This window comes from Diplotaxodon limnothrissa, linkage group LG8 (assembly GCF_057381915.1).
Source record: "Diplotaxodon limnothrissa isolate DT_005_m linkage group LG8, D_limnothrissa_male_GT1.1, whole genome shotgun sequence".
Classification (NCBI taxonomy): Eukaryota; Metazoa; Chordata; class Actinopteri; order Cichliformes; family Cichlidae; genus Diplotaxodon; species Diplotaxodon limnothrissa.
Window position 1 is genome coordinate 20,629,139 of NC_140603.1, and position 15,692 is coordinate 20,644,830.

The 15,692-nt window shown below is 38.4% G+C and overlaps 1 protein-coding gene across 7 annotated transcripts in view; it reads right to left on the minus strand.

The window, feature by feature from the left end:
- Positions 1-15,692, minus strand: part of LOC146626816 (calcium-activated potassium channel subunit alpha-1a) — a 102,004-nt gene that overhangs the window by 39,992 nt on the left and 46,320 nt on the right. For 5 of the 7 annotated variants that reach the window (XM_085361469.1, XM_085361468.1, XM_085361467.1 and 2 more), the window contains exons 4-9: positions 13,309-13,402; positions 12,771-12,882; positions 5,585-5,660; positions 4,685-4,760; positions 4,387-4,557; positions 2,576-2,667 (exon numbers count right to left, since the gene is read on the minus strand). In XM_085361469.1, the coding sequence (XP_085217595.1) occupies positions 2,576-2,667; positions 4,387-4,557; positions 4,685-4,760; positions 5,585-5,660; positions 12,771-12,882; positions 13,309-13,402 (621 nt within the window). Of the gene's footprint in view, positions 1-2,398; positions 2,491-2,575; positions 2,668-4,386; positions 4,558-4,684; positions 4,761-5,584; positions 5,661-12,770; positions 12,883-13,308; positions 13,403-15,692 lie in introns of all 7 variants that reach the window. The other 2 variants (XM_085361470.1, XM_085361466.1) reach the window with 1 other exon arrangement.

The following is a 15,692-nucleotide window of genomic DNA, read 5'->3' on the forward strand; positions in this document are numbered from 1 at the left end:
GATCACTGTTTGAGGTATCAAAAACTGGTAGTAACCATTTTCATTACAGTCTTTCACTTCTTAACATAAAAAAATAATATTTAAAATTAATTCTTTCCTCTTTTACATAAACTAAAAGTTAAAAAGCAAAAATTAAGTTAATGTCAATTCAATTCAATTTTATTTATATAGCGCCAAATCACAACAACAGTCGCCTCAAGGCGCTTTATATTGTAAGGTAGACCCTACAATAATACATGCAGAGGAAAAAAAACAACACATATGACCCCCTATGAGCAAGCACTTTGGCGACAGTGGGAAGGAAAAACTCCCTTTTAACAGGAAGAAACCTCCGGCAGAACCAGGCTCAGGAAGGGGCGGGGCCATCTGAATGTTTTTATGCATTTAAGAATTTTTCTATGTAAAATGTTGATGCTTGAGTTTAGATGTTCTACAAGACAGACAAGAATTAGGGGATAAACTTTACACATAACGGAGTCTTAACCCATCACACTATTGCATTTTACTTTAAATACATAAGTATGTATTAAAACTTTGAATAAACATATTATTTGAATATTATTAAAATGGCTCAACTGACTATAGTTGTGGGGTAACCAGAACTTTATGAGTTTGACATAGATACTGCTACTTATTAACATTACATTATTACTTTTTTTTTCTTTTTTTTGAAGTTATATTGCTGCTGTACTGTATTGAACCACGATGACGCAATTTACACTTCAATCCATAAAAGGGATCGCTAAGCTACGTGACCTTTTGAGTCATTGGTATGGAGTCTGCACAGCCTCTCCCCATTTTTGTTACAATGAAACAATTCCCAACAGGATAATCACAGTTTATAACACAGTGAGAGAATCCTACAAATGCCACTATTAAGCATGACAACAGTACATCGATATGATTACACTGAAAAATATCTGCCTTTTCAAGATATTTGTGGCTGTTATTTTAGTTCCTAAAGTCATATTTTCTAAAAAAAAAAAAAATTTGGAAAATCTTTACCAAATCATTATTATTATAAAGTCCTTTTATTATACAGTCAAGGCAAAAAGAAAGTACACCCTCTGTCAATTCTAAAGAATTACATATCAGGGCATAACAAAAATAATATTTAGCCCTTAACATGTTTTAAAGTTAGGCCAATACAACCTGGGATGACACAGTGACATATAACACCATGCCATTATGTATTTCTACCCTTACAATTGACTCTAGATAACTTTGGTATACAGGAGTTCATAGCTGACTCAAAGGCTGCAATGTGTCCAGGTTCATGCCTAAAATCATCACTCCTCCACCACCTTTGCTGGACAGTTGGAGCGAGTTGTGGTGCTGTGCATTGTGGCCACTTTGGTCCTCTCTGTCCAAACGATAGAAGACTTGCAGTTTGTTCAGATGCAACTTTGCAAACCCAAGCCTTGCGTCCACAATCTTTTTAGAGAGAAGGGAAGCCATGCAAGTCTTTTTCTAATAGTACTATCACACACTTTAACATTCGCCATGATAACTAAGGCCTGTAGAGTCTGAGAAGTAGCTCTTCTGTTTGTTTTTTGTATTTTGAGCATTGCACAGTGTGACTTGGGGGTGAATTTGCTGGGATGTTCCCTCCTTCATAGATTGGCAGCTGTCTTGGATGTTTCCCCTTCATCCTCACTGCAGAATAATGGACTTCAAATTGTTAGCAGGTGCTTTATAACCCTCCCCAGACTGTTGGGCACCAACAACTCCTCTCTCTCTCATTGCTGATCTCTTGGCGTTGTGTTTACCCACGCCTGAACGGGCCAGACCAGCAAACTGCCAAAACTTCTGCCTCACACTTTTGACCGTTAATGAAGTTCTTGTGATCATCAGCAACCTTGTAATTCCAATGGAAGCTGTAGAAGTGTACCGAGTTTTTCACACACTGCTTCTGCAACTTGGTATGGTGTAATACATTTACTTAGTTTCAGGACCTTTTTTTATCGCCTGTATTTAAAAACTTAGAACTGACAAAGGGCATTCTTTTTACAATAACTGTAAATACTTACTGAAAACAGGTCACTTATTTTATGAAAATGACTTTTAGGACTCCGTAACAGACAATCACTTGCTTAAATGGAGATTTTTTTTTCCAGCGTAAAACCAGACATTCATTTATTCAAAATAAAAAAAAAACTCCAGCAATGACAGCTTGTACACATCTAAAAGCAGCAGAAATAAATACACATTTATCATGGCCAAGTTCTTCAGTCACAGTGTGACTTTAATGCTCATTGAGATCATTACAATTCAAATCATAATCATGTCACCTCTTTATGAGAGGGCCACTTGAGTCACACAAAACCACACCATTACAAATCTGCTGTTTTGTCTGTCTGTCTGTTTGTTTTCTATTTTATTTATTTGTTTGACTTACTTTCTGCCTCTGGTCGAGTTATAACTCCCTCCATATTTCTTCCGATTAAGGATGAGAGCAGCAATTTCTGGCACGTAGCGAGCAAACATGGCCTACATGCATGGAAAAGAAAAAGAAAAGGGCATGCAGAGAAGGTTCTACTGCGGCGGAGGCAGTAGAGCCTCCTTGAATACTTACTTTCTCCCATTAACCGCACTATAGGAACCACCATATTTCTTGCGGTTTCCTATTAACTCTATGATTTCAGGGACGTAGCTTGCAAACATGGCCTAAGGAGAAGATAGGAGACAGAAGAAGAGACTAAAAAAAAAGACAAGCAAAGAAGAGCAGGTCCTCTATTTTAACTTTAGAGAAATCTGTGAAGTCTGAAAGAGGAGCGCTACGCGCTGGAGTAGGTTTTTTTTAATGTGTTAACAGGAAAACGGTGAAAGAGAAAAAGAAATGTGTAATTATTCAAATTGACTGAAGAAAATCATGTGAATGTAAGCTGAAGTTATGTCACAGTTACATTCACAATAGAGAAAAAGTATGACAATGGAATCCAGTTTAAAGGCTAATATTTTCAAATACTGAAAGAATAAAGGAGAAAAATGAAAGCAGATGAGCGACATGTTGAAGAAAAAGAAAAATTAGAAAAATTAAGAAAAAACCTTATGTGCCATGTTTCGCCCAACAAACACACGTCGGGTTGATTTCAGTAGCACAGCTCAATGGATGGCAAACAACTTATGGCTGCACGCCACTGCCCAACCACCTGAATATTCCTGCGTGGAGGAGGCAGACGTGCCAGCTTACAACAGATCCAAGAAATTAGCCTAAGTATAAAATTTGTTTTTCTTTTTACAGTGTTTTTAAGAAAACACCTCAGCCTTTCCCCTTCAAGCTTAGAAAAATCTATCAGCATAAAATATATTTTGTATTTTGTTGTTCTGACCCTTCAAATTAATTACAAATCAATTCATCATTTATACCTCTGCTTTTCATTGCCCTACAATAATAGAGAAATAAAGCTGCACAGTGCCCTCCAGTGGGCAAACTACACAATGTCGATTAAGACTTCTGGCTCTAATTTAACTAACAGTATAGATAACCACTCTCATTCTTAATGACGTGTAGCACAAAACAAAATGCAATCGAAGGGAAAAGTGGGCCTGATTACACCCTTTGAAGGTCTGCAATTGGCTTGATGTCTGTTTCACACTGGTGATTTTACAGGCCACTGTGCAGGTGAATGAAAACTGAAATTTTTTTTTTTTTTAAATCTTCACCAGAGAAGCTATATAGTCACATGAGCCCCCTAGCATGCCTTTTAAGTTTAACGGTAGATTATTATTAACCTTTATTATGTTTTTTTTGCATAGTATTGAGCAAAACGAAAACATTTCAGATTTAGATGACTGAAAAGTCGCTTTAATATACCTCAATCTTACCTCAGTTAAATCCAGGTATTTGATCATATCAAAGTACTGTATGTCCACGCTGAATAATACTTTATAATCCGGTTAACTGTGCCCTCTAAATCGTCATTGCCTATTTTCTTTATCAGGTAATTCGGGTCTGTGTTAAATCCCCGACGGGATATTTTCTGCCAGACTATTCTGAAAGAGGACAGCAATGTTGCTACATCCATATAAAGCTGGGCTGTCATGAATCAACTCTATCTCACTGTGTTTGTTGGAAAGAGGGAGGGAAGGCAGGAGGGTGGAGCCACCTGAAACCGTAGTACCTTTACAGTTAATAACAGATGCAAAAATTCTCAAATATTCTACATGTCATTTAAATCAAAACTTCAGCATTATACCAAAATCAATGCTGCAACACTGTGGACAACTCATACAGTACATGACATGCAACATACTGTGGTGAAGTGGTGAGCCACAAATACACTTCAATGTGAACAACGGGTGAAGCGGGCGTCTCGACTTAAGTCCCAGCATTTATGTGATGGAGGATTTTAAGCGGGAATAAGTAATGAGAGGGATTTTTACCAAACCACCAAGGATGAAGAAGACCATAAACAGGCGGCCCAGGGTGGTTTTTGCATACACGTCTCCATAGCCAACAGTGGACATTGTAACCATGAGTAAGTAGACACATTCCCAGTAGGAAAGTGCCTGGGAATTTTGGAAGTTTTCCCAAGGATCCCCTGAGTTTTCCACCTGGAACAAAGGTCAGAATTTACACAACGACCACGGAAACACACAGGTCTTTGATGAAGCAGTAAATAATTACTGATAATAGGCATCCAGTTGCTACACAGCACCACCACATTTTCACCTAACTTACCAAATGAATGAACCCTGCTGCAGTTAGCCATGTGCTTATGAAGATTGAACACAGGTTCACCAGCTTAATCGAGTTGCTATGTTAGAAAGAGCCAGACAACAGAAGATGAAGTATTAACTGTAGCTGTTACACCGGGATAAGAAGCCAAACTGGAAGCCCTAGCTCACACAAAAATTCAGTCTATGCTTTAAAACACATTATAAGTCTGAGAGTGAAATCAGAATTAAGGTTCAACCTGAACTATTAGAATATGCAACATGGGAGATTTAAGCTCTTAAAACTGTAGCTCCTACTTGAATTTATAGCTTGTACTTTTTCTTGTGTTGTGGTTAGCCATGCTATTCTTGTTACATATGGCTTTGCAAAAAAAAAAAAAAAAAAAATCCAAGCAGGCTCCAGGATATTTTCATCATATACAGCTGAAAGTTAAGCCTAATGTCAGTGTAAACAAATGCATTATAAAAGAGTCTGTTATCTTTAATGCGTACTATAATCAGGATTTATTAAGTATTGCAGTGTATATGTTATTGCAGTGCTGTCCCTGTTTGACTTCTATCCACTTCTTTGTCTGTTCTGTCAAGTGAGAGGATTATTCTAAAGCATGTCGATATACTCAAAGCTCTTTCTGACGTGACATCTGTGCAAAACTCTTTAATTCTAAGCAGAAGGGGCACAGCAGCAATCTCTTTTGTTCACGACTGCATGATATGGTACGGTGATATAGTTCAGTGTGCACAACACACAAATACACTTGATGTCAGCGTTTGCCAAATGAAACCTTGTGTTTATTTTGCTGTCAAAATAAAACTACATTCTTTCTTCGCGTGAAGCAAAAGGCAGATGAAAAACAAACTGTCAGCTGTATGAACAAAAAAGAAGAAAAAGCATCAATAAACTTACCTTGTCTTTAGTATATTCAAAAACTGTAAAATTTCTGAGAACTGTATCAATCTTAAGGCCCTTAAAAACCTCAAACCTGTGAGAAAATAAACATAAAACACTGATTAGCAACAAGTCAGGCATCGTGAATGATATCTGATCGTCATTTAACAACCATACCTTTCATACTTTCATCCATGTTTACAAGCTTCATTGGATTCATATTGACAAAAAGTAAAGTCCAACAGATCGACAGGTACTAAGCACTTACGATATTAAAAGAAAATATTTGAAATATTTGTGGGGAAATAAAGCATAATAAAAAACACAAAACAAGCTCGGCATCCCAGATCTTCATCAACTCATAACACTGTGTTTTAATCTCAAGAGCCCCGCTCTGCACCGGCATCTACCTGATACGTGCGTCATTCCCAGTGGATAAAACTGAACGTGGACGAGATGAAAACCTGGATTAGAGTAAAGACAGGTGGATGCTGCCACGCCAAATTGAATGAGTAAACAGATGTGACGTCAAATCCTAAATTTGAGGGTATTTATTTGTTGGGAGAAAAAAATGGAGCCGGTGCACGCTGCCAACAGTCCAAGGACGGCAGAACACCAACAAACGCCAGCCTGAGCTCCTGCTCATAATCACCACTTGGCTGTATTCACGTTCAGGTTAAATGACGACCGTGTCATCGCGTGTTTAATGCCGTTACTGTCGATAAGCTCAGATGATCTGCCACAAAATCACATCTGATAAAGTCAAATATTTGCGCTACGCTTCATCGCCGCACTGCAGCAAACAGCCTGCTAAAGGGCGCCTCATATCTGAGCTTGAAATCTAAATGATTCATAGAACTCACTCATTTTGAGAAAGAAAAGCTGCACTATTAGTAAGTAAGTAAGTAAAATTTTATTTATATAGCACATTTCTAGATAGAGATCACAAAGTGCTTTACAAGATATAACAGATTAAAAAGACAAAATACAAACAAAGTTAGCAAAAGGCAGTTTTAAAAAGATGTGTTTTTAGCTGTTTTTTAAAAGTAATCAATGAATCAGCGGATCGTAAGTCCTGAGGAAGGGAATTCCACAGTCTGGCGGCCACAGTAGCAAAAGCTCTATCACCCCTAGTTTTCAGTCTCGTATACTGAATGACAAGTAGGCCCTGACTACTCGACCTCAGAGACCTACTAGGGGCATAGGGCTGTAAAAGTTCAATGATATATGGTGGTGCTTGTTGTTGAAGAGCCTTGAAAGTTAAAACCAAAATCTTAAACTGGACTCTAAATTCAACAGGAAGCCAATGTAACTGCATGAGCAACGGTGTTATATGTGAAAATTTAGAAGCTTTCGTCAAAAGTCTTGCTGCAGCATTCTGAACGATCTGCAGACGCTCCAAAGAACCTTTATTTAAACAAGTAAACAGGGAATTGCAATAGTCCAGTCGTGAAGAGATAAAAGCATGAATAACAATCTCCAGTTCGGTATAGGATATAATAGAGCTCAATTTAGAAATATTTCTTAAATGATAAAAGCAAGACCGAACAAGAGATTTAACATGACTATCTAACGTAAGAGCAGGATCAAGGATAATCCCTAAGTTCCTGACAGATGGTTTTACAAACGTTGAAAGAGGACCAAGAGCATTTATTATACTGGGTATATGTCTATCTGGGGCACATAAGAGGACTTCGGTTTTACTTTCATTTAGTTGGAGGAAGTTTTCAGCCATCCAGCCTTTAATGGTTTCCAAGCACACATTTAAAAGCCGCAGCTTAGAAGCCTCTTCCGGTTTAAAAGATATATAGAGTTGGATATCGTCTGCATAACAATGGTAACAAATATCCTCAAAAGGGCTCAAAATGTGCTGAAGAGGGAGTAAATAAACTAAAAACAGTAATGGCCCTAGCACAGAGCCTTGTGGCACACCAAAAGACAGGGACGCAGAAGATGATCTATACTTAGAAACTGCCACAGAAGAATATCGTTCAGAGAGATACGAGGAGAACCATTTCAATGCAGTCCCAGAGACACCAACCCAGTGTTTCAGCCTGTTAAGTAAAATATAGTGGTCAACAGTATCAAAGGCCGACGTAAGATCCAACATTAAGAGAACAGAACATTTACCTGCATCGCTTTGTAACAAAATGTCATTAGAAACTCTAAGAAGGGCTGTTTCAGTGGAATGAACTTTACGAAAGCCAGATTGAAATTTGTCGAAAATACTATATTTATCTAAAACTGTGTTTGAGCTGCATAAAAAATTAAACGCCACCTCAGCCAAGAGAGAGCAATCAAGTTAAATCCGTATCCCTCTGCATTAATTGGGATGATAAATTCTCCTGCTGGAGTGGATTTGTGTGAATGCCAAGTGACACAAATCAAAGACATTACAGGCAATCATTCAGTTAGAGAAAATAAAAATAAATCATCTTTTTTTTTTCTTTTTTATAACAACTAACTGTGTTATGCCGTGCCAAGCGAGTGTTTGCCAGATGCAGAGCATAGCACAGAGCAAATTTTGAACATGCTCCAGCTGACCCACAGCATCCAACACAGGGCATTAGAAAGAGATTCCCCTCCGCTCTCACGTCCTGAGGATCTTACCCCAGTAGGAGATTACATGGAAGCATGCACCGAAGCTGTAGCAAATGCTGTCCTGGTCCTCTTTATCAATCACCTGGCCGTGGCCCATCCTCACCCTGTAGCCATTCTGGAAGAGCTCCCCGGTGGATTTTTTCCGTCTTCTTGTACTAGAAACCTTCTGGGAGTGTGTGCCTCCATCAGGCCCCCTGTACACTAACATCTTAGTAGGAATCATGTCTAGAAATTGGGTGAAAGTCTTCAGCTTTAGTCCGAAATCTACTTCACATCCACGTCTTCACTGTTCTTCGTCTGCCTTACCAAATATTTCACATGAAAAAAATTTTTAAAATCTCCTCCAGAATATAAAAAAATTAAAAAATCCACAAAAACAGTCAGGTGCTTTCATGTTTCATATTTGCACCCGACGGGCTGGCGTCAAAAACAGGTCTTTTTTTTCGAAGAAGTATTTTTATCTGATTTACCTCGGACCTTCACAGTATCCTCGTGGCGAGCTTAAAGCAAACCCTTTTCCCATCAGGATATTAGAGTGTAAGCTCCTTTAGGAATCATCCAGGGAAAGGAAGAGGCCAGACAGCAAGTCTGTCCATCAGCTGGCTTCACAATGTAGCCTACATCTCATCCCAATAACACGGCAACTGCTGCTGACAAACCAAATTTCATTCTCTAATCTTGGAAAGGCACAGAATGTATTGTAGTCTCACATTTAGAGCAGGAAACAAGATGTCATGTGAACAGTAAAGCTGTGTAGGGAAAAATGAAAAGCTTTGGCAATCACTGTTGTGTTTTACTATGGATTTAGTGCTTCAACAATAATCCCTAAATTAATCGTAGCTGATGTAATAGCTGTTATTGTAGTTATACAAAAAAAATAAATAAATCACCGTACAGAAAAAATACATGAACTGAAGTTCATTCATTCATCCTTTTAGTGCATTTCAGAAGACTGGGCAGTTCAATTAAAGGACTCGTTTTAATATTCAAGTGATATTAAGAGTAATCTGAAGAGAACTAACTGAGAAAAGAGTGAAATTTTAAAAAGAGGGTTTTTTTCAGGTCCTGTAATTATCTGAAATGTATCTGGGCTCTTCAACCTCTTTATTTATTTAACACATATCACAAATATTTAAATTCGGTTACACTGGTGCACATCGGTGCAGTTAGAAAGGTACATAAAAGAATAACAGCTGTAAAAAATAATCTGGGCTCATTTTACTACTTCAGGACTTCATTGTTCTTACTAATTCATGACTCAGATATCAGTCCACGAAGTGTTGCAAAGAGACGTGAGTGAAGGCGCCAAAAGCCAAAAACACTTGGAACCACAGATCAGTAAACTAAACATGCAAAATATGACATTTTTCTATGAGCAAAGATGCATTGTCAACTTACACTCACCAGCCACTTTTTTAGGTACACCTGTTCAACTGCTTGTCAATGCAAATATATGATTAGCCAATCACATGGCAGAGTGCTTCAAAGTAATAAAAAGACCAAGATATGCAGAAAAGCATCTGTGGACAAACTCTGAAGCAGATGGGCTCCCACAGGAGAAGACCACACCAGATTCCACTCCTCGGCTAAGTTGTTTTTGTGGGGAATATTATCTTCACATACTGTGGGCCCCTTAGTAGCAACTGAGTATTATTTAAATGCCATGGCCCACCTGAGTATTGATGGTGATGATATTCATTACTTTATGACCATAGTGTAACCGTATCCTCATGGCTGCTTCCAGCAGGATAACATGCCATGTCACAAAGCTCAAATCATCTCAAACAACAACAGAGCACCTTTGTTATGTGGTGGTATAGGAGATTGTGGATGTGCAGTTGACAAATCTGCAGCAATTCCATGATGCTGTCATGTCACTATGGAACAAAATCTCTAAAGCATTTTTCCAACAGCTTGTTCAACCTATGCCACAAAGAATTAAGGGAGTTCTAAAGCAAAACAGGACCGAACCCAGTGCTAGTAAGGTGTACCTAATAAACTGTCCAGTGACTGCATACGAAGCATAAAAACCCAGAACCAAAAACTATTATCTTTTCAGCTGCTGCAGTTTGTTTCTGCGTGAAATATCTGAAGGCATATTCTCCGTAACATCCAAAATGTGTGTCATGCTCGCACCCCGAAGCCTGTCATGCATCAATGAGCTTGTTAATGTGCGATAATATTGGTGCAAACTGGATGTATTTGTGTCAAAGCGTTCAGACAGCAGGACCGGCAGATTGGCAGTTCAGCTAAGCACTCAGTGAAATTTGGACTTTCGAATGGAAGAGGCAATTCGACAGCAGCTGAGCCGGATGCGACCTCATCACTTGTTTGACCTCAGTTTAGCCACACACTAAATCCTCCATGACCAACTGCACCGACCATACTAAAAGAGATTAAGATGCTTTCCATTGAAAAAGAAAGAAAGAAAAGAAACAACAATACATTTTTATGCTTGGAGTTAAGAGCGATCAGCAGAAATCATTTTTTTAATCAGTAAAATTAAATAGACCTCTCTATTCTATAAGTGTCCCGGTGAGCCAGCATGGGCAGGATGACACCCTCAAAACTAAAGCAGGTAAATGGAATAATTTAGTATGAATTACCAACAATTTTATTATTTACAGCTCTGCTTTTAATTCGCAAACCATGCCCGAATGTTTTTTTTCTAAACCCTCGACAGTAGCCTACGAGTACAATATTAAAAACTAATATCCAGCATACAGGCTGCGCATGTGTAATTTCATTCTCTAGACAGCCTTCTATCTCCTGCCCATGCACCTGATGTGTGACAGGAAGCTCTCTGTTTTGGCTTGTATGAAATACAGTGAAATGAGTCACGCGGGGCTGAGCGAACAACAAAAGCAACAACACCTACACAAACAGTAACAGCGGAACAACGGGGTGCTAACCGTAATAACCGAATCTCAGTGCTGCTCACGCTGTTTGACAATTTAGAAAATGCAGCCTTAACCGAACAAACCTATGTACATAGGCAGATTCTCAGAAGGCTACTGTTGGCTATATGAGTACTGACAAGAGAAATGTTGTCATATAATGTAAACTATTAGAGGTGTATCAAAATATATGTTGATATTATGACCATGATTTGAGTCGTTTGCTAATCTGAGCTTCTTAGACATAAAGATATTAGAAGCGATCGACTAATAATAAAACAAACTGTGTGTCCGAACCACAATATCGCTCTAACATTATGTGGATAATAGTGATTTAATCACTGTGACATGGCTGTTGTGTTTCTTGACGACAAGCAGACATATTTGTTGTGTTAGTAAGCCTTAGACTGCTATGATAGATGGAAAACCAACGCTGAAACTGAACAGAAGTGTTCCTACGGTGTCATTCTGCTCTGCTACGTGGATGAATGACTTTTACATCATCTCTAAAGAAATATTCTTCTCTTTTGATGCACTGTCCATAAATGCTAACTCAGTGCCAAAAGCAAAGCAACAACCAGTCTGCACACATTGTGAAATTTTGCAGATTAAATAATCCAACAAAAACACAGAAATTGGACCAGACATCAAGTACAAGTACAAATACCATTAAGGAGTTGATGAATAACACAATAACTATGTGTAAATGTATATAACACTATAGACAGTCTACAACATGTATAAACAAAATAACAATCTGATATCCAAAAGACAGCCGATCAGCTAAAATGCAAGCTATACTCCCATGTGTCCACCAGATGGCAGCAGCAACCAGCATCAATACATTCTACTGTTTCCTGTTTTGACACCGCAAGTCACAATAAATCTGCTCAGTGAAAATGCACAGGCACATTATTGAAGTGTAGTAATCAGGCTGTTCTACTGACTTAAGAGGGCAGGAGTGTTTCTTGCTGAAAGCATAGCTGCTGTTGGTTATATGGAAGGTTTGTTCTTCAACCCCTCAACTTAATCCCCTAATTTCTCACAGACCTCTCCGAGTGATGAGCTTCAGACATTTAGAAGATTGACTTGTATTCTTGCGCTCAAGCCCCCAACAAAGCCTGTTACCTTTTTTTATCCTTTCGTGTACTTTTCAGCCACACCGTGATTTCATTTGAGTGTTATTAACGGTGCCGTAGAGAGCTCTGCTGGAGAGGTGAAGGGTATGTGAATGACAACTGCAGTATAAAGCCTGCTAAGCACAAGACCGGGCCAAAGACATGGACTCAAGTGGCACACCTTTTCAGTCATACAACATTTGATCCTACATTAAAGCAAGCCAGCATGAGTTCAGTGAACAAAGATAACAAAGCGTTTGAGTCATTATTGCTAATCAACTTACATGCTGTGCTGTACCAGAGGTTTTTGAAAATGATGCACAATTCCATCATGATAGTGAGAATCGTATTCTTCATGCACGTCATGCAATGTGTCAGCTTGAAGTTAATTTCATGACAAAAGCATCAAACTTATATGGCTAACAATAGGGGCGCACCAATGTCTGTCTTTGCAGCTTTAGTGATGTGCTGAGATTATCTGGTGTGCAAACGACAGCTGTTAGACTTGTTAAATCCACCAGGGGGCACTGCAGGCCGCTGGTAAATAAATGCTCATTGATTCACTGCCAGTAAAGAGAGCCTTCTTACCAAGCCAGCTCCTGTTCAGGTACACTGACACAAACACTGGAGGAACGGTGAAGAAGTCCACCACAGAGTTCACCTCCAGCCAGAACCACAGCTTGTCATTGGCCGCAATAAACTGCGAATACAAAGAGTAGAGTAAAAATTTTAAAAAGAGAGAAATTTGCTACTTTCAAATGAAAACACAAGAGAAAAATCACAGAGGAAAATTCATAAATCTTCCCTTAACGCTTTCCCCAATAAGGACGTAATCACGACTTCTTCTTTACCCTTATTGACAAGTTTTGACACCTTAATATATATCAGCAAAGATGTGGTTTGATGACCATTAGAATAGGTTCCTGGGTTTTTCCCAGGGTAGCTCCAGTTAAGCTGTATAGGCAAAGATCACCCTCACTAACTTCTGATGCACGCACAGTCAGTTTGTTCTGGAAGCAAACATGACACAAACTGCTCAGTTTGGAAAAGAGAAACAAGGGCTACATCTAGTAGGCGTCCAAGGGGGAAAGAGTTAACTGAGATGGGGACTCTGAGTTCTACTTACACGGAGGCCAAAGTAGAGCAAGAAGAAGACGTTGAATGCCATGTCAATCTGCAACGTGAAGTCTTTGTAGAAGTTCTGACAGGACTCGATGGGACTGTTAGACAGAGACAAAAACAAAAGATGCTCATGTCCAAAGGCAGGTACTGACAATGGAGTGTGAAAACACAAGGTCATTTCTTTGAAATCAAAATGTTTCATGAAAAATAAAACATAAAAGATGCATTCTTCTTTTCCTGAAAATGCATTTTTAAGATTTCCAAAAAGAAGAGAAAAATAAGTGCTCAAAAAAGTGCAATAGTAAGTGTTTTCCAATGTTTTTTTCTGTTGAGAAAGGGCATGCATTTATTGTCACACAAGCAGTAACTTGTTGCTGTACCTGATTAACCCTTAAATAACTGCAAAGCAATGTATCTGAAGAATATGTTGAATTCCCAGAGCAATATTTCACATTGAAACGGTGCTCCGTTCCCATGAGTCTTGCATTTCCCATCTCATATGCAAACATTTCGCATAAATATTAGATCAAACATGATGGAAATGCAGAGGCAAAGCAGTAGTTTAAGGGTTAAATGCATGCAGGGTTCATGTCTCTTTTTTTTGTTTAATGAAATCAAGCAGCCATAGCAAATGCTAGCAATGTAGTGAAGTCTCACCCTTAATAAGCTTGTATCTGGCACAAAGAATTCAAATAAAGAGAAATAATTAACCAAGTAAATGTAAATGTAATAGGTTAGTATGATTGCGTACCAATATTCATGTCCTGAAAGTGAAAAAAAAAAAGCCTTAATTATTATTACTAACACCTAAAATGAAAACACAGGCTTAGTGCACATTTAAAATAGAACAAGACTGAGAAACAGTAAGCAGTTAAAGCATTAACTGATTAATAAATGTTTTAATGAACAGCTGATCATTTATGTAAACAGTGACTGTTAGTTGTGTTAAAGTGGGAATCTGCACTGTAGTAATGAATCGGTTAGTCAATCTAGAGCAAGTTCATGTACGACAATTTTTCTGCTTTTAGACACAGATGAACACTTTTGATTTTTAGGCCATTCATCATACAAATCATATTTGTCTATCTAAGCCCAAAGAACTTTTTTATTATGATTTTTGATTATTTTTGATTTTATCCACAAAATTGGCTGATAAACTTTTGGGTTTTTTTCCTGCAAGCAGAGACTGCACGTAGAGATCTTTTGAATCACATTAGCTCCAAGCAGGTATCTCTCATGGATTTAGCTTGTTGGCTCTCTTTACCTGCAGGGCCCCTACACTTGAATTCACAAGCTTCGCTAATGCACACTGCTCAGCAGCTGCAGTTCTCCCCTGTGCTGTTTAATACCACTCGGATTAAAGCAAATTGCTTTTGTTACGTGAAAAAAAAAAAACAACTAATAGCCTCCCTGTGATAAAACACTATCCCTGTGGAGTACACAAAGTGATTATTTTTTTGAACCAATCCGATACAGAGCAGTGACTTCCATTTGATCTTTAGCTTTAGCATCACTGATGTGATGATGACTGATAGTCGGCAGGTTTCATCCCAGTTCTATTCGAGGATCTATTCTCTAAACGTTAGCTATATAGAGGCTTCATTATAGTTCTGTTAAATTTTAACGCTTAATTTTTTTTTACAACCTTCAACGACTCTCTAAGATATTTAGTAATTCTAATTAAAATAAGACTTAGTAAACCTAGAATGGTTTACATCCTCAGTGTACAACAATACAGTACTTAATGTCTGCATTGCTCTTTTTATGTATTCAAAATTTACAGAGAAGGTGGTGAAAAATAAAATCCTAACTCATCTTCTCCATGGCATCTCTAAGAATAGCCCATGCTGGATGGTTCTGCCCTCGTTCACCGTAATGACACATCGGTCCAGTAAATCCCCATCATTGCAGGATGACAGACCACACACAGGCAGATCTGCAGAGCTAAATAATTGAGTTCCAGCAGGCCTGGTTTGGAAGATGTCTAGGAGTGTTATGGATCATGAAACAGTCCCTGCCCACAGCAGATCTGGTCTCTCCCACCTTCATTCAATTCAGGCTCAGATCAATCAAGATGGACCAGCTCGCATGTAACTGGGTTAATGCTGTCTGATGATACTGTATGTGCATATATTTTGCAAAGTAAAGGAATATTTTCATACAAATTCTGAGAATATTTAAGACTTATTGTTTCTACCAGCTCAAAAAGGCTCAAAAGTAGAGCTAAGAGGAGATTCTGGATGTATACATAACCACTTGTTTCAAATCCAACATCATTTCTTTTTGTCAGTGTTAATGTTCTCTTCACAAGTGGTGAAAAAAATCAGCTACTGCCTGTTAAAGGTAACTCTGGGTTTTGCTTTGTCACATGTACTGTATATAAAAGAT